At 44.2% G+C, this 18,290-nt stretch overlaps 3 protein-coding genes and 1 long non-coding RNA gene across 5 annotated transcripts; 3 read left to right on the forward strand and 1 right to left on the reverse strand.

Annotated features, from left to right (window-relative positions):
• Nucleotides 1–42: 42 nt before the first annotated feature.
• Nucleotides 43–4,402, forward strand: LOC141011539 (methyltransferase-like protein 27). The gene is made up of 5 exons (XM_073484703.1): nucleotides 43–159; nucleotides 360–488; nucleotides 2,015–2,147; nucleotides 3,678–3,773; nucleotides 4,152–4,402. Exons 1-5 carry the CDS (start codon nucleotides 43–45, stop codon nucleotides 4,400–4,402), a joined length of 726 nt encoding a protein of 241 aa, XP_073340804.1.
• A 3,673-nt stretch (nucleotides 4,403–8,075) lies between these two features.
• Nucleotides 8,076–9,234, reverse strand: LOC141012516 (uncharacterized). 2 transcript variants are annotated; one of them, XR_012180394.1, is made up of 5 exons: nucleotides 9,065–9,234; nucleotides 8,887–8,928; nucleotides 8,723–8,806; nucleotides 8,363–8,442; nucleotides 8,076–8,246 (listed from the first exon to the last, which is right to left on the reverse strand). It is a non-coding gene; the product is annotated as an uncharacterized lncRNA (long non-coding RNA). The 2 variants fall into 2 exon arrangements; XR_012180393.1 differs by having other exon boundaries at nucleotides 8,723–8,928.
• A 198-nt stretch (nucleotides 9,235–9,432) lies between these two features.
• Nucleotides 9,433–14,059, forward strand: LOC141012534 (methyltransferase-like protein 27). The gene is made up of 5 exons (XM_073486041.1): nucleotides 9,433–9,549; nucleotides 9,750–9,878; nucleotides 11,455–11,590; nucleotides 13,043–13,135; nucleotides 13,774–14,059. Exons 1-5 carry the CDS (start codon nucleotides 9,433–9,435, stop codon nucleotides 14,022–14,024), a joined length of 726 nt encoding a protein of 241 aa, XP_073342142.1. The 3' UTR covers nucleotides 14,025–14,059.
• Nucleotides 14,060–15,653: 1,594 nt separating this feature from the next.
• rpp25l (ribonuclease P/MRP 25 subunit-like) lies at nucleotides 15,654–17,811 on the forward strand. The gene is made up of 2 exons (XM_073485618.1): nucleotides 15,654–15,742; nucleotides 16,874–17,811. The coding sequence occupies exon 2, from the start codon at nucleotides 16,874–16,876 to the stop codon at nucleotides 17,543–17,545; it is 672 nt and encodes a 223-aa protein (XP_073341719.1). The 5' UTR covers nucleotides 15,654–15,742; the 3' UTR covers nucleotides 17,546–17,811.
• The last annotated feature ends 479 nt before the right edge of the window (nucleotides 17,812–18,290 follow it).

Here is an 18,290-nt window from a genome sequence, read left to right on the forward strand (position 1 = left end):
TCAGTTTCTTCCCTGCAGCAGGTTTGAAGTCGTCTCGTCATCATGGCTGACTGCAGCAGAACTGTGGACGATATAAAGAGGTCCATTCGGTCCTGTGATTACGCCGATTCCAAGGAGACCACAAAGTTCTACGACCGCTGGGCTCAGACGTACGAACAGGTCAGTGACAGAAACTCATCGTCCTCCACGTCTGTGGAAACGTTTGTGTTCTGATGATCAGGAACAGTTCGTCAGTTATCACAGAAGTTTCACATTTATCTTCAGCTGATCAGCTTTAACTGTTACTGCTCTGAGTCACGGTGTTGTGTGTGTGTCATCGGTCACTGGTTGATGAGAACTAACACATGTACCATTAACAGGATATGATGATGATAAACTACAGACCAGCACATCTGGCTGTAGATTTCCTGAACGCCAACTTCTGCGGGAGGCGTGAGGAGGTTCAGGTTCTGGACGTCGGCTGTGGCACTGGACTGGTTGCTAAACTGGTGAGAAACAAAAGTCCATTTCAGAGCAGACTGCAGGTGTGACGGCATGTTTTCATGTTGGGCTCAGTTTTGAGATATAACACGTCTTCATTCACTAAATGTTTTCCTTAAGTACGTCTTCAGGGATGAAATCCAGTGCTGAACAAGCATTACTTCGACCAAATGAACCATTTAATAATATTATTTTGAAGGTTTAACGCAGTCACACATGTATTAAACCTTCATGATTCACTCCAAATTTAAAAACATAAAGACTTTATTCTACATGTGAAAAGTAAATGCAATTATTTTATTTCAAACATTTGTCAATTCCTTTAAAATGAAATACAAAAAAGTGACTTTCCGTTTCCTCAATTCAAAGTTTTACTGAAGATGCACGTTTCCACTCAGGTTCACAAAGAACAATCATAATAAGGTCATTATGGTTCAGGAATGCTTATTCAGAATCCTTGTGCAGTTATGAAGGAATAAATGCTTTCTACTTCTAAACGCTGAGTGGATGCGTTGAACAAATCAATGATTGGATGAGTCAGAGTTTTCTTCAATTGAACAAAGATAAGACTGAAATAATTGTTTTTGGAGCCAAGGAAGAACGACTCACAGTCTCTGCTCAGCTTCAATCTGTAATGTTGAAAACTACAAACCAAGCCAGAAACCTCGGTGTAATCATGGACTCAGACCTGAACTGCAGCAGCCACAGTAAGTCAATTACAAAGTCGGCCTACTATCATCTTAAAAATATATCCAGGATAAAAGGACTTATGTCTCTGCAGGATTTGGAAAAACTTGTCCATGCATTTATCTTCAGCAGACTCGACTACTGTAACGGTGTCTTTACAGGACTCTCTAAAAAGTCCATCAGACAGCTGCAGCTGATCCAGAACGCTGCTGCTCGAGTCCTAACAAGAACCAAAAAAGTAGATCACATCACTCCAGTTCTCAGATCTTTACACTGGCTTCCTGTCAGTCAAAGAATAAATGTCAAAATCCTGTTGTTGGTTTATAAAGCACTGAATGGTTTCTGATCCATCCAGACCTCTGAGGTGGTCAGGTACAGGTCTGCTTTCAGTCCCTAGAGTCAAAACTAAACCCGGAGAAGCAGCGTTCAGTTATTATGGAACAAACTCCCAGAAAACTGCAGGTCTGCTCCAGCTCTCACCTCTGTTGAATCAAGACTGAAGACCTTTCTGCTTTTCACTGAAGCAATTTTAAGGCTTTGAACTGCACTGTGACTTTTATTTTCTATTCTTGTCTCTTTTAAACCTATTCTATATTAGCCTACTTTCCTATTTCTTAACTTGTTTTAATGTTTTGTTTTAATGTATTTCAAATGCAATTTTTAATTTCTTTTAATGTAATATTTATGCCCCTGTAAAACACTTTGAGTTGCCTTGTGTCTGATTTGTGCGATATAAATGAACTTGCCTTGCCTTACTTTTCAATGACACTCCCTGTGACATCACCTGGGCTGCTTTCTACAGGTTCAGACTCACTGTTGGTGCTGTTTGTCTCCCTCTGGTGTTCAGATGTTTCAACTGGGCTTCAGGCACTTTGTGGGAGTGGAAGGCAGTAAAGGCATGCTGGACCAAGCTGTTAAGACCGGCCTCTACCAGGACCTCAGACTGGCCTTACTGGGAACACAACGGCTGCCTGCAGAGACTGACACACACACACACACACACACACACACACACATGCAAACACACTGATTCCCTCCCAGCTGATCATTAAAAATGAGGGTTTTATTCAGTAAATAACTACAATGAATGCAAAGAGGCTCAGAATCAGGAGCAGGACTGGGCCATGAGGCAGGGTATAAGTAGGGCAGCTGGAGCTCTGACTTTAGGTCAGCATGAGGGGGCATCGCCTACCCAGGACTTGGAGGGGTGTCGGCCGACCCAGGAAGAGGCTCAGGGTCAAGAGTAGCATTGACCAACCCAGAAACAGATGAGATGTCGGCCAGCTCAGAAGCAGGAGGTTCATTGGCCAACCCAGGATGATGCTCTAGACAAGACGGGTGTCGGCCGACCCAGGAGCTAGAGGGATGATGGCCGACAGGAGACTACTGGGGACTGTCGGAGGTGTACCAGGCTGGAGACTAGCCAGCCCAGGACCTGTCTCTGGTTTGGGGTTAGCAGGCTGGTGCAGGTGCTTGCTGGACGATGACAAAACTTAGCCTTACAGAAAGGAGCGCAGGTGTGTTTGTAGCAGGTTTGGATGAAGGCTGAGGCTTGGGCTGAGAGCTGGGTGGCCGGGGCTGAGGCTTAGCAAGCTCCATGCTAAGCCCAGCACGGGAGCCACTTGAGTCAAGCATGGCATACATAGTCTTTTTTAGATGAGCCGTTCTGGGCCGCAGTTCAACATTGCATGGAGCTTCCAAAAACCAGGGCCTACAGGTCATATTTATTTAAAAAATGGCTATGGTCGTCAGCTTTTCTGAAATGTTCATACTATTTGTTAGGGTGTGGTTTTTCTCTAGACCCTCTCTCTCTGTCATGGATGTGGTCACGTCTTCCCCCGAGTCTTCAGACTCTGCCTCGATGTGTTGGTAGAGTTCAGAAGCTCCTCAAAGTGTTCTTTCCTTTCGGCCTCGCGGTACCAGTCCACCGGCAGGTCCTTAGGTTTCCGCCACGACAGGTAACAATAACCTCCTGACCACAGCTCCTAACAGCCGCCTCTACAATGGAGGCTTTGAACATAGCCTACTCAGATTCATGTCTCCAACCTTCGTGAGAAAGGATGTGTGAGAAAATCTTCCGGAGCTGGGAGTTGGAGACATGATGGACTCAGCCCGTCCCAGTTCACCCTCATTACTTGTTTGGGTTTACCAGGTGTGTCCATCTGATCCAACTCAACTCCAGCTGGTGATCAGCTGACAGCTCTGCTCCTCTCTTCACCCGAGTGTCCGGGACATACAGCCGCAGATCTGATGATATGACAAAGTCCATTATTGACCTTTGGCCAAAGGTGGTGTAGTACTCTTATGAACCATCTTATGCTCAAACATGATGCCGTTATGGCCAATCCATGACTAGCACAGTCCAACAACAGCCCGCTGCACACGAGCCCGGTGCCTGTCCCTGCAGATGGTGAACCCACAGGGTGAGCCCGGTTTGAAACAGTAAAATATGAAACAGGAAGACTTCTGGAAAGTGAACCTGGTTCTTCTTCCTCTTCTGTTGATGGTTTCAGGTATGTTTGATGTGGTGATCCTCGTCAGTGTTCTGTGTCCCGGTTATGCACCCGTCAGTGTTGTCAGGGAGCTCTGCCACGCCACCAAACCAGGTAACCAGCTATCACCTGTTAGCATGAGTCTGCACAGCTTATGCGTCTTCACATTCAGCCGGTACTGTAACTCTGACTGTCTTTTGTATCTCTATTGTTGTTGTGTGTCTCTTTGTAGTTGCTTTATGTCTCATTATTGTTGCGTTGTCTTTGTAGTTGTTTTGGGTCTCATTTTGTATCTTGTCTTGTGTCTCTGTAGTATTCTTCTGTTTGTGGTTTTTCTGATGTTTTGTATCAGTTTGTAGTAGTCTTGTGTCTCTTTGTGTTTGTTTTGTAGTTCTTTGTGGTTTATTTGCATCTTGTTTTGTATCTTGTAGTTGTTGTGTTTCTTTGTAGTTGTTTTGTGTCAGTACAGCTGAATATTTTGTGTTGTTGCAGGAGGTTTCATCTGTATAGCAAAAGGTCTATACCCAGGAGCAAGAGAAGAAAGATACAAGAAGGATCTGGACAGAGAGCTGCAGCTGATGGAGGACGAGGGACTGTGGAGCCTGGTGGGAAACAACCCGACGGACAGATACATGGAAAACTCATATCTGACCACTGAGGCAGACAGGAAGGACGAGCAGGAGGAGAGATACATCAGCGGGAATGTTTACCTGTACAAGAAATCTATCGATTTAAATCGATGATTAATCATACAGTACAGAAGAGATGGCAACGCTCAACAGAAAATAAAATCAATTCAAAATATTCTGTTACAACAAATATGATTCATACATACTGTATCACAGTCCAATGTAACGTGTCAGAATCAAACATTTCTCAATAAATGTCAAAAATATTAGCATCCTTTCCCATTGTTGTTGTTGTTGTTAACCTTAAAGATATTGTTGTTTCTGGGATTTCTTCATCAAAGGTGTCGGTGTGTAGTTTGGTGATAAAAGAATCTGCGGAGGCGAGGCTGGTGGAGTGATAGAGCAATCTTTATTGAAACAGCTTTCAAGTCTGTGTCCGAACCAGTGTGGCCGCACCCGGTGTTCCCAATATCTGACAAAGTTCTTCCTAAAGCTTTGCCCTCTGCCTTCGGAGTATTTCCTGGTTGCGTCACCAGGTGTTCCCGCCCCTTACCCTTATGTCACGATAGCTGCCACCCAAGCCTGCGAAAGAGAGCTGACTGAATGGATTTTATGGTTTTCTGAACGTCTAACATTTTGAAAGTGAAGGCTTTTAAGGCTTTACTGCCAACAGCATAATGCTAATTTATGCCGTATGCTAATGCATTACCAGCGTCACGTGTTTTAACTGAAAGTCCGCTGAAGTTTAACATATGTGGTTGGATGTTCAAATGAGTAAAAACCGAGTATAAACCCAATACTTACATTTAAATGTCAAGTCTGCGCCACTTGATGTCCCCATTTTTCTTGCTTTCCCTCTTCTTTTTTGGGACTGAGGAGCGGCGCACAAACGATCTTGGGATATGGGAGGCCGTGAAGGACAGTAGCGGTGCGTCCTCCGACAAGAGGGAGAAGAAGGCTGCATTTGAAGGTTACACCCCGCCTTTCCAAAACCCTGCTGTTCCGAAAATAGACTTCCATTCTTCGTAATGGCGGGGTTTCCCATTTTTCCTAAAGACCCCGCTATTCCGAAAAGGCTATTGGGGAAACCCTGACCCTATTGGGAAGTAATTCAAACTTGAAAGTCGGAACAGCGTGTTTTGGGGTGGGGGTGTTTCGCAATGGAAGGCTGTCCCCGCATTTGAAGGAGCCTTCGAATTGGGACAGCCTTCGCGCAGTGTTGTGACATAATTGGCCTTCGAAGGATGCAGCCCCTGAATTTGGACACAGCTCGTCTTTGACTCCCGCTACTGCTACTTCCGGGAACGCCGTGATTTCCCGTGATCTCCCGCGATCTCGCGCAACCTACCGCTGCGCCGCTCTTAAAGTGACAGTGCCACCTAAACAAAAATAAACTGCTAACACAGTAATAATTCCCTACAGAATAATAAAGCACTGTCTTAACAGTCTGAAAACAGTCTTGGTCTCTTGTTCACCTGGCTACACAAGTAAAAAATAAATTTAAAAAAAAAATTGAATTTTTTTTTCTCGATTGGGGGCTCCCTGGTGGCCAGGGGGCCCCAAGCAGCCGCTTAGTTCGCTCATGCCTCGGGCCGACTCTGCACAGATACCTCAATATATTCTGTAAGAATTATTTTTTTAAATGTCAAAAACGACAGGACCTTTGTTCCACATGTTGTTGAGTTGTGTTCTCACATCATTACAAATGTTTCCAACAAAGTTCAAAGCAGAGAAATCGTCCAATGTCCTTGAGGTGACGGTGAGTTTCATCTGGTCGTCTGTTGCTGTAACTTCAGGAGAGAGTCAGAGAGGAAGGAAGTCTGAGAACGAGACCAAACATAACGAGAAGAAAACTGTAACACAGCTCGACTGAGTCACAGAGAGAGAGTTTAATCAGCAGTGGAGGTTTAATGGTGTGTTCACAGTCAGAGAAGTGAGTTTGATGGCAGGATCATTTATGTTTATTTGTCCCAAACAGCCAGATTACTGTACATTAGCTGTAAGATAAGGTCAGCGAACACCCCTCTGAGTGAAGTCAGCACTCAGCAGAGACTCTGGTTCTGGTTCTGGTTCTGGTTCTCTGTCTCCTCTCTGTAACGTTCCGTTCATGAAGTAAAGTCCATTTCCCCTCCAGCTCCAGTCAGCAGTCAACATTACAGAACAGAAGGACCCGACAGTGGAGGTCACCTCCGGATCACTGCTGCAGTCACAGAGACACAAAACAACCACAGAGACACAAAACAACCACAGGAGACACAAAACAACCACAGAGACACAGAACAACCACAGAGACACAGAACAACCACAGGAGACACACAAAACAACCATAGAGACACAGAACAACCACAGGAGACACAAAACAACCACAGAGACACAAAACAACCACAGAGACAAAGAACAACCACAGAGACACAGAACAGCCACACAGAGACACAAAACAACCACAGAGACAAAAAACAACCACACAGAGACACAAAACAACCACAGAGACACAAAACAACCACAGAGACAAAGAACAACCACGCAGAGACACAAAACAACCACAGAGAAACAGAACAACCACAGAGACACAGAACAGCCACACAGAGACACAAAACAACCACAGGAGACACAAAACAACCACACAGAGACACAAAACAACCACGCAGAGACACAAAACAACCACGCAGAGACACAATACAACCACGCAGAGACACAAAACAACCACAGAGACACAAAACAATCACACAGACACAAAACAACCACACAGAGGCAAAAAACAACCACACAGACAAAAAACAACCACACAGAGACACAAAACAACCACACAGAGGCACAATACAACCACACAGAGACACAATACAACCACACAGAGACACAATACAACCATGCAGAGACACAATACAACCACACAGAGACACAAAACAACCACAGAGACACAAAACAACCACACAGAGAGACAAAACAACCACAGAGACACAAAACAACCACACAGAGAGACACAAAACAACCACAGAGACACAAAACAACCACAGAGACACAAAATAACCACACAGAGACACGAAACAACCACACAGAGACACAAAACAACCACACAGAGGCAAAAAACAACCACAGAGGACAAGTCAGGTTGATCAACAGGAGTGAAGATAAATCCACGTTTTAATTCCACAAGTTCAAAGCGTAATCTCTGAGCTCTCCTCCCGTCGGTAAACGTCCCCGGATCAGAACCTGATGACACTCCAGGTGTTTGAAGTTGAATCATAATTCACAAAAGTAACTTAAAAAACAAAAGTCAGTATCAGCCTGAGGTCTGATACCGGCAGCAGATGGCAGTTTGTGCAGCTTCAATGTTTGTCTGTTGGGTTGTGGTTGACTTCAGGCTGGGCTGGAAAAACTGGACTTCCCAGTCACTCTGATAAAGCTGCCTCTGTCACCACTGCTCCCACACTCACATCTGCTTCTCTGCCTGAAACATCCACACAGGTGAGTTCAAACTGCTTTCATACTTTCATCACAGTCAGGCTGTAATGTATTCATGTGTCAACATTTGCTTTGATGAGTTCAAATGTCTTTTGTCCATGGAGACGTCTTTACGAGTGTTGTTTTGTTCAAAAACCCAAAGAGATTCACTTGACTGAGAAACTCTGACAATCTACTGTAGTGCCTGGCACTGGGAGTCACTTAAACATGTCAACAACGCCACCTCCTATTAAAGGACAGGAGGAACCCTTGATTAGCAATAGATTTCTCTTTGTGTTGTGTGGCCCATACTTCCCCAGAACAGGAACAACTTACAAGAAGCCAGTACTGTATGAAAAATAATCTCTTTTTATTACAATCAGATCAATCTATGTTGAGGGCGCAATATGGTATAGGAGTGAGGCAAAATAACAAACAAAATGTGGATGGCGACAAACTAACGTCTCCTTATGCTCAGAAGGTCGGGTCTGCTGTGCTCACCAGCTGAAAGATGAAGCTGTGGAAGACAGAAAGAGGGGACAGCAAGTTAGCACCGCAAACATGCACTACAAACTCTACATCTAATTACTTTAAAGATATCATGCAATGTCACTAGGCAATATATATACACACCACTACAATGTGTCACCCTGTGCAGTCCCACCACAGACAGGAGCAGTGTGTCGGTGCAGACCCGGCCTTGGACACTCAAGCTGCAGACAAAGAGGGGAGACAGAAAATCAAACTCTCAAATCACCATCCAAGAGAATACACATTTCGTAAACCATAAAAATAAATGGCCTCAAACCTATGCTTATGAGATCACATATTCAGGAACTAAACCAATAAATGAACACACAAAAGAAAAATCTAATCATAGAAAACAGTGGCTGGGCTGGTCCTTGAAAGGAAGACACAACATCTATTAGTACACATTCAAGGCACCATACTTAGTTAAAAACACTAAAGACTGGTAATAAAATATAAGCCTACTTTGCCAGGTATGAGTTCATACACCCTGGTTCACGTGGCAATTTTCTGCTTGGGCAGAGGGCAGGTCCCAGTGTGTGAGACTCTCTAAGGAGAGGACATTATAAATATCATGGCTTGGGCATACATTAAAATACAGACATAACTTAATACATTAATTACCGGACCTTTAGCCACAGTCGCTCTGTCATGGTCATGTCATCCCTCGACTGGAAGACACACAAATATAAACAGTAAGTATAAACTTTCGAGTCATGATATTGCTTCCACACAAATTAAAAACATCCAACACAGCACACTACATGTACTTGCATAAAAAAACACCTGAAACAATTCATATATTACCGTGAGGTCGTTCTTAGCCCTGAGGCACGGGAATTGTGAAGTCCGGCTATCTCTCGCTACGTGAGCGAGCTGCCCAACCGCCTCACCAGAACAAAGAAAAGGGCCCTCTGCCACTACCTGCTGAGATTTATCTCTTCCTGGTCACATGACTTGTCATGTCATGTGACATGCATCTTCTACCCTCCCACACTACAGAAATCTACAGATCAGAATCGTCTCAGATCTGATCTCAAGATGCAGGTTCAGAATATTTACACTTGTAACATGATGACTGAGATCAGGTTTGACAGTTAGGATTCACAGTATCTGTCGTCTTGACAACACGTTCAGTTTCTTCCCTGCAGCAGGTTTGAAGTCGTCTCGTCATCATGGCTGACTGCAGCAGAACTGTGGACGATATAAAGAGGTCCATTCGGTCCTGTGATTACGCCAATTCCAAGGAGACCACAAAGTTCTACGACCGCTGGGCTCAGACGTACGAACAGGTCAGTGACAGAAACTCATCGTCCTCCACGTCTGTGGAAACGTTTGTGTTCTGATGATCAGGAACAGTTCGTCAGTTATCACAGAAGTTTCACATTTATCTTCAGCTGATCGGCTTTAACTGTTACTGCTCTGAGTCACGGTGTTGTGTGTGTGTCATCGGTCACTGGTTGATGAGAACTAACACATGTACCATTAACAGGATATGATGATGATAAACTACAGACCAGCACATCTGGCTGTAGATTTCCTGAACGCCAACTTCTGCGGGAGGCGTGAGGAGGTTCAGGTTCTGGATGTCGGCTGTGGCACTGGACTGGTTGCTAAACTGGTGAGAAACAAAAGTCCATTTCAGAGCAGACTGCAGGTGTGACGGCATGTTTTCATGTTGGGCTCAGTTTTGAGATATAACACGTCTTCATTCACTAAATGTTTTCCTTAAGTACGTCTTCAGGGATGAAATCCAGTGCTGAACAAGCATTACTTCGACCAAATGAACCATTTAATAATATTATTTTGAAGGTTTAACGCAGTCACACATGTATTAAACCTTCATGATTCACTCCAAATTTAAAAACATAAAGACTTTATTCTACACGTGAAAAGTAAATGCAATTATTTTATTTCAAACATTTGTCAGTTCCTTTGAAATGAAATACAAAAAAGTGACTTTCCGTTTCCTCAATTCAAAGTTTTACTGAAGATGCACGTTTCCACTCAGGTTCACAAAGAACAATCATAATAAGGTCATTATGGTTCAGGAATGCTTATTCAGAATCCTTGTGCAGTTATGAAGGAATAAATGCTTTCTACTTCTAAACGCTGAGTGGATGCGTTGAACAAATCAATGATTGGATGAGTCAGAGTTTTCTTCAGTTAAACAAAGATAATTGTTTAATAATTGTTTTTGGAGCCAAGGAAGAACGACTCACAGTCTCTGCTCAGCTTCAATCTGTAATGTTGAAAACTACAAACCAAGCCAGAAACCTCGGTGTAATCATGGACTCAGACCTGAACTGCAGCAGCCACAGTAAGTCAATTACAAAGTCGGCCTACTATCATCTTAAAAATATATCCAGGATAAAAGGACTTATGTCTCTGCAGGATTTGGAAAAACTTGTCCATGCATTTATCTTCAGCAGACTCGACTACTGTAACGGTGTCTTTACAGGACTCTCTAAAAAGTCCATCAGACAGCTGCAGCTGATCCAGAACGCTGCTGCTCGAGTCCTAACAAGAACCAAAAAAGTAGATCACATCACTCCAGTTCTCAGATCTTTACACTGGCTTCCTGTCAGTCAAAGAATAAATGTCAAAATCCTGTTGTTGGTTTATAAAGCACTGAATGGTTTCTGATCCATCCAGACCCCTGAGGTGGTCAGGTACAGGTCTGCTTTCAGTCCCTAGAGTCAAAACTAAACCCGGAGAAGCAGCGTTCAGTTATTATGGAACAAACTCCCAGAAAACTGCAGGTCTGCTCCAGCTCTCACCTCTGTTGAATCAAGACTGAAGACCTTTCTGCTTTTCACTGAAGCAATTTTAAGGCTTTGAACTGCACTGTGACTTTTATTTTCTATTCTTGTCTCTTTTAAACCTATTCTATATTAGCCTACTGTCGTATTTCTGAACTTGTTTTAATGTTTTGTTTTAATGTCTTTCAAATGCAATTTTTAATTTCTTTTAATGTAATATTTCTGCCCCTGTAAAACACTTTGAGTTGCCTTGTGTCTGATTTGTGCGATATAAATGAACTTGCCTTGCCTTACTTTTCAATGACACTCAGAAAAATCACGAACCTGATCCAGCCACACCCTCCAGCTGCTCCCTGATCCCTGTGACATCACCTGGGCTGCTTTCTACAGGTTCAGACTCACTGTTGGTGCTGTTTGTCTCCCTCTGGTGTTCAGATGTTTGAACTGGGCTTCAGGCACTTTGTGGGAGTGGACGGCAGTAAAGGCATGCTGGACCAAGCTGTTAAGACCGGCCTCTACCAGGACCTCAGACTGGCCTTACTGGGAACACAACGGCTGCCTGCAGAGACTGGTACAACACACACACCCAACCACCCACACCCACACACACACACACACACCCACACACACACACACACACACACACATGCAAACACACTGATTCCCTCCCAGCTGATCATTAAAGATGAGGGTTTTATTCAGTAAATAACTACAGTGAATGCACAGAGGCTCAGAATCAGGAGCAGGACTGGGCCATGAGGCAGGGTATAAGTAGGGCAGCTGGAGCTCTGACTTTAGGTCAGCATGAGGGGGCATCGCCTACCCAGGACTTGGAGGGGTGTCGGCCGACCCAGGAAGAGGCCCAGGGTCAAGAGTAGCATTGACCAACCCAGAAACAGATGAGATGTCGGCCAGCTCAGAAGCAGGAGGTTCATTGGCCAACCCAGGATGATGCTCTAGACAAGACGGGTGTCGGCCGACCCAGGAGCTCGAGGGATGATGGCCGACAGGAGACTACTGGGGACTGTCGGAGGTGTACCAGGCTGGAGACTAGCCAGCCCAGGACCTGTCTCTGGTTTGGGGTTAGCAGGCTGGTGCAGGTGCTGGCTGGACGATGACAAAACTTAGCCTTACAGAAAGGAGCGCAGGTGTGTTTGTAGCAGGTTTGGATGAAGGCTGAGGCTTGGGCTGAGAGCTGGGTGGCCGGGGCTGAGGCTTAGCAAGCTCCATGCTAAGCCCAGCACGGGAGCCACTTGAGTCAAGCATGGCATACATAGTCTCTTTTAGATGAGCCGTTCTGGGCCACAGTTCAACATTGCATGGAGCTTCCAAAAACCAGGGCCTACAGGTCATATTTATTTAAAAAATGGCTATGGTCGTCAGCTTTTCTGAAATGTTCATACTATTTGTTAGGGTGTGGTTTTTCTCTAGACCCTCTCTCTCTGTCATGGATGTGGTCACGTCTTCCCCCGAGTCTTCAGACTCTGCCTCGATGTGTTGGTAGAGTTCAGAAGCTCCTCAAAGTGTTCTTTCCTACTCAGATTCATGTCTCCAACCTTCGTGAGAAAGGATGTGTGAGAAAATCTTCCGGAGCTGGGAGTTGGAGACATGATGGACTCAGCCCGTCCCAGTTCACCCTCATTACTTGTTTGGGTTTACCTGGTGTGTCCATCTGATCCAACTCAACTCCAGCTGGTGATCAGCTGACAGCTCTGCTCCTCTCTTCACCCGAGTGTCCGGGACATACAGCCGCAGATCTGATGATATGACAAAGTCCATTATTGACCTTTGGCCAAAGGTGGTGTAGTACTCTTATGAACCATCTTATGCTCAAACATGATGCCGTTATGGCCAATCCATGACTAGCACAGTCCAACAACAGCCCGCTGCACACGAGCCCGGTGCCTGTCCCTGCAGATGGTGAACCCACAGGGTGAGCCCGGTTTGAAACAGTAAAATATGAAACAGGAAGACTTCTGGAAAGTGAACCTGGTTCTTCTTCCTCTTCTGTTGATGGTTTCAGGTATGTTTGATGTGGTGATCCTCGTCGGTGTTCTGAATCCCGGTTCTGCACCCGTCAGTGTTGTCAGGGAGCTCTGCCACGCCACCAAACCAGGTAACCAGCTATCACCTGTTAGCATGAGTCTGCACAGCTTATGCGTCTTCACATTCAGCCGGTACTGTAACTCTGACTGTCTTTTGTATCTCTATTGTTGTTGTGTGTCTCTTTGTAGTTGATTTACGTCTCGTCATTGTTGCGTTGTCTTTGTAGTTGTTTTGGGTCTCATTTTGTATCTTGTCTTGTGTCTCTGTAGTATTCTTCTGTTTGTGGTTTTTCTGATGTTTTGTATCAGTTTGTAGTAGTCTTGTGTCTCTTTGTGTTTGTTTTGTGTCTCTTTGAAGTTGTCTTTTGTCTTTTTATAGTTGTTTTGCATCTTTTTGTAGTTGTTTTGTATCTCTGTGGTTGTTTTGTGTCTAATTTTGTGTCTCCTGTGTTTGTTTTATGTCTTGTCATTGTTGCGTTGTCTTTGTAGTTGCTTTACGTGTCATTTTGTATATTGCTTTGTGTCTTTGTAGTATTCTTCTCTTTGTGTTTTTTCTGATGTTTTGTATCAGTTTGTAGTAGTCTTGTCTCTTTGTATTTGTTTTGTAGTTCTTTGTGGTTTATTTGCATCTCGTTTTGTATCTTGTAGTTGTTGTGTTTCTTTGTAGTTGTTTTGTGTCAGTACAGCTGAATATTTTGTGTTGTTGCAGGAGGTTTCATCTGTATAGCAAAAGGTCTATACCCAGGAGCAAGAGAAGAAAGATACAAGAAGGATCTGGACAGAGAGCTGCAGCTGATGGAGGACGAGGGACTGTGGAGCCTGGTGGGAAACAACCCGACGGACAGATACATGGAAAACTCATATCTGACCACTGAGGCAGACAGGAAGGACGAGCAGGAGGAGAGATACATCAGCGGGAATGTTTACCTGTACAAGAAATCCATCGATTTAAATCAATGATTAATCATACAGTACAGAAGAGATGGCAACGCTCAACAGAAAATAAAATCAATTCAAAATATTCAGTTACAACAAATATGATTCATACATACTGTATCACGAGTCCAATGTAACGTGTCAGAATCAAACATTTCTCAATAAATGTCAAAAATATTAGCATCCTTTCCCATTGTTGTTGTTGTTGTTAACCTTAAAGATATATTCTGTAAGAATTATTTCTTTAAATGTCAAAAACCACTGGACCTTTGTTCCACATGTTGTTGAGTTGTGTTCTCACATCATCACAAATGTTTCTAACAAAGATCAAACCAGAGAAATCCTCCAGTGTCCTCGCGGTGACGGTGAGTTTCATCTGGTCGTCTGTCGCTGTAACTTCAGGAGAGAGTCAGAGAGAGAGGAAGTCTGAGAACGAGACCAAACACAACGAGAAGAAAACTTTAACACATTAGAGAGTTGAGGTGAAGCTCTGAGTGAAGTCAGCACTCAGCAGAGACTCTGGTTCTGGTTCTGGTTCTGGTTCTCTGTCTCCTCTCTGTAACGTTACGTTCATGAAGTAAAGTCCATTTCCCCTCCAGCTCCAGTCAGCAGTCGACATTACAGAACAGAAAGACCCGACAGTGGAGGTCACCTCCGGATCACTGCTGCAGTCAGGCTGATAAACAGGAGTGAAGATAAATCCACTTTTAAATCCCACAAGTTAAAAAAAAAGACAATGATTCATAGTGGACGGACTCACACAGCTCACACAAACATTTTCTCTCCCTCAGACAGCTTGAACTGATGGAGTCAATAAGCTCCAGCTGGTCCTGTGTGACTGCTGAAGAACAACATTCCCTTTTATTTGTTTGTGACACTAGTCCGTCCTGTTGTCCATCACTGTGTTATCTTAGATAGATAACATGATAGATTTCTTGATCGGTAAAAGGTTGTCATGAAGTTCTCCCCCAGAGAGATTTTATTTTATTTCCTCTAGCGCCACCCTCAGGACAAACCTAATGTAAGCTCCACTGCTGTAAAGACGAGTAGGGTTTAGCTGTAGTTTCAGGGCCGCAGTTGTGGGACTGTTTGGAGATAGTGGGAGTGAGACGGATAACAAATAAGTTTGACTACTGAAAGTGAATAAAGTTTGATGTTATAAACAAGTCTGATGTCTCATCCCTGTCTCTTTTTGTCTTCACTTTTTCTAACCTTTAAAACATCTGTTTAAAATTTAGTCAAGTCAATATTATTTATATCACATCACATCATAACAGAAGTCTCTGTTTGTCTCTCAGGGCACCTTTTACATGGAGGTATCAACTGTACATTTTTTTTTTCTTCTGCTAATTATACAAATTGCACATCATTGCAACCAAGGTGAACTGCAAGGCAAAGTAGTATTTGGGTGAAATAAACCTTTAAATCGATGATTAATGAGTCAGAAAGTAGAATTTAGGTGGAATAAACCTTTAAAAGGTTTCTTATACGTCTTGTTCGCGCTCTTACGATCATTCACGTCGATAGGTGGCGCTGCGGTCCTGAACGTAGTTACAGTGACGACTCGAAGAAGAAGAGAACCGTCACTGCGCCGTTCTTCTTCTGCTCAGCGCCTCCATTTTGTGGCCGTAATCCCGCGAAACCCGACAGTTTGCGACAGTTTGCATCGACGTGCGGCAGCGTAAAGCGTCGCAGCTGAAGTAAACATGTGGAGAGTTCAGTAGCCAATAAAAACCCGTCTGGTAAGATTTTAAACCTGTAATTCACATGTGAGTTGACATTATAACACAGAATCTGAATCTCTTGTGTTTTTGCATTCGGCACATTTCCGTGAATGTAAACTAAGGCTGTTAGCATGTAGCTTAGCCCCGCTTGCTAACACACCCTTTCGGTTCAGTTTTCTGTCAGTTTATCAAACATTAGCTGAAATAAGTGGAGTCTCTGTTGGATCATTTCAGAGTGAAAGTTCACTTCCACCTTGTTTTATCCGTTTTACGTTTGTCGAGCCTTTAAGACGCCGGGAACATCCAGAAAAGTTGTAGCGCCGTTCCCCGTTAGAAACACTGTAGATTTAACGTTTTCTTCGTCACCGGTGACGCTGCACTCATGACAGAAAAAGACGGAACTAGTTGATGAATCATTATAATGTCCTCTTTAATTCGGCATATATCCAATACACCAAGCACTGTTGGTTTTGATTTAATTGTACAGTTTACCTTCTTACTGCAGTCTTCTCTTAACGTGTCGCCATGACCATCTTTACACAAATGTAACTCTCACTTCACCGTGGAATTTAATTATTTATACCCCGAATTATCTGTGAGAAACTAGGAAAAGACTACTTCCCGATACTCAAAGGCAAAGTGTCTGCAGCTTTGTAATCTTTGTTGGACTGTGCTGCTCTCTATAGGTCTTTACCTACAGCGTCCATAACGTTACTGCAGATATCTGCCAGTGAGGTTTCGCTGATGTTCACATTAAAAGTTCCTGTTGTCCTGATCAATATCAGAACTCATGCACGTGGACTCCGCTGTCAGGAGTCTGCTGTTTGGAAGATTTGAGGGATTTTGCGCCACCGTGTGGCAGAAAGACGCAGGCTACTGTTGTACATTAATAATCTGCTTTTTTAAATTAATTTAAGGAACTTAGTTTGCTGCAATGAGCAGCTGTCTGACTATTATCTTCATCTACTGAATAATGAACTCAAGCCAGCACAGTGTCCCTGATAGACATCCATCAATCAATCAATCAGTCAATCAGTCAAACCAGTTCAAAGTGATCAGATAAACTATATTGTTCATCTGTCATATTGTGATCTTGATATCAGAGATCTTATTGATTTTGTGCCTGTCTGTTCTGTCCTCTGTCTGCAGATGGAGAACTACAGCAAAGCTCGGACGGAGGAGCAGCCGTCTGTCTGTCCGTTCTCCGGTCTCCCACCTGACACGCCAGAGGTCCGCGTCAAAGATGGCAGCAAGATCCGCAACCTGCTGCGTTACGCTCTGAACCGCATGGAGGCCAAACCCCGAGCAGCTGACGATGAGGGGCGACCCCTGTCTGAGGAAGGGGGCGTGGCTGTGGAGGGACAACAGGAAGCTCGGGGCCGGCCGCTCTGCAAACACATCGTCTTCACGGCGACCGGTAAGGGCGTGTCTAAAGCCATCACCTGCGCTGAGATCGTGAAGCGGCGCCTGAAGGGTCTCCACCAGCTCACCAGGCTGCTGTACAGCACTGTGGTGGAGGTGTGGGAGCCGCTGGAGCCCGCCGCCGGCCTCGACAGCCTGACAGTCAACAGGAACGTGCCCGCCATCTGGATCCTCCTCTCACAGGAACCACTGGACTGCAGCCAGCCTGGATACCAGGCACCGGGCCGCTATGACACCCTGTGGGCTCAGTCTGCCAACAGGGAGGAGGGAGGAGGCTTCACCGGACAGAGACCAGGACACAAGAGGAAGAAAGGAGGAGGAGGAGGCGGCGGCGGCAGAGGGAAGGGACCCGGCCGCCATACCGGACGGTCCAGAGAGGCAGCTAAAGGACAGAGCTGATTTAACTTTTACAAACTGAACAGACATAAAGACTAAAACGCTGTGAAGGAACATGAAGACACTCTGCAACCGTTGTTCAGTTCTTTAATTTAATGTATTTTTTCATCAACAGCTCTTTCTTTCCTTACTGTTTTTTAGTTGTTATATTTTGAGTCCTGATCTGTTTTCTGTGGATCTACAGTATAAACTCAAACCTGAGTTCTGAAAATGTGTTTTCTGAGTCAAAGAAAGTTAATTAAAGAGATTTAATTGGTTACAGAGTGAAATTCTGTCCATGTTCTGTCTTTACAAACAAAATGGAAAATGAGGCAAGATGGCCGACATCATATTTTGTGTTTTCAGCCAAACTAGCAGCAGGTCTGTCCGTCCTGACAGAGAATGACAGCAGGGAACAGAAAAGAGAAATGTAATGTTTATCAGAAATGAACAGATCTTTTATGGTCCCCAGTGGACAGTGGATACCGTCGGACTTTCCTCAGGTTCTGGTTTCAAGACACGAGTGAAGTCAGGTGAATGTTCAACACCTGCTCGAGCAAAATATTCATGAAGTTGAACTCGGTGTAAAGAGAAGACGTGAATTTGCTTGTGCTCTAGTTGTACTCATGTAAGCTGAGTTGCATTCTGGGTAATGTAGGCAGCAGGTTTTTGAAAAGAAAGAATGTGGAATAAAAAAAAGCAATATCTTATTCATTTGTTTTTAAACTGTCCATGAGTCCGACGGTTACAGCAGTTCAATGAGACCAGC

Source organism: Pagrus major, chromosome 17, assembly GCF_040436345.1.
Source record: "Pagrus major chromosome 17, Pma_NU_1.0".
In the NCBI taxonomy this organism is placed as follows: Eukaryota; Metazoa; Chordata; class Actinopteri; order Spariformes; family Sparidae; genus Pagrus; species Pagrus major.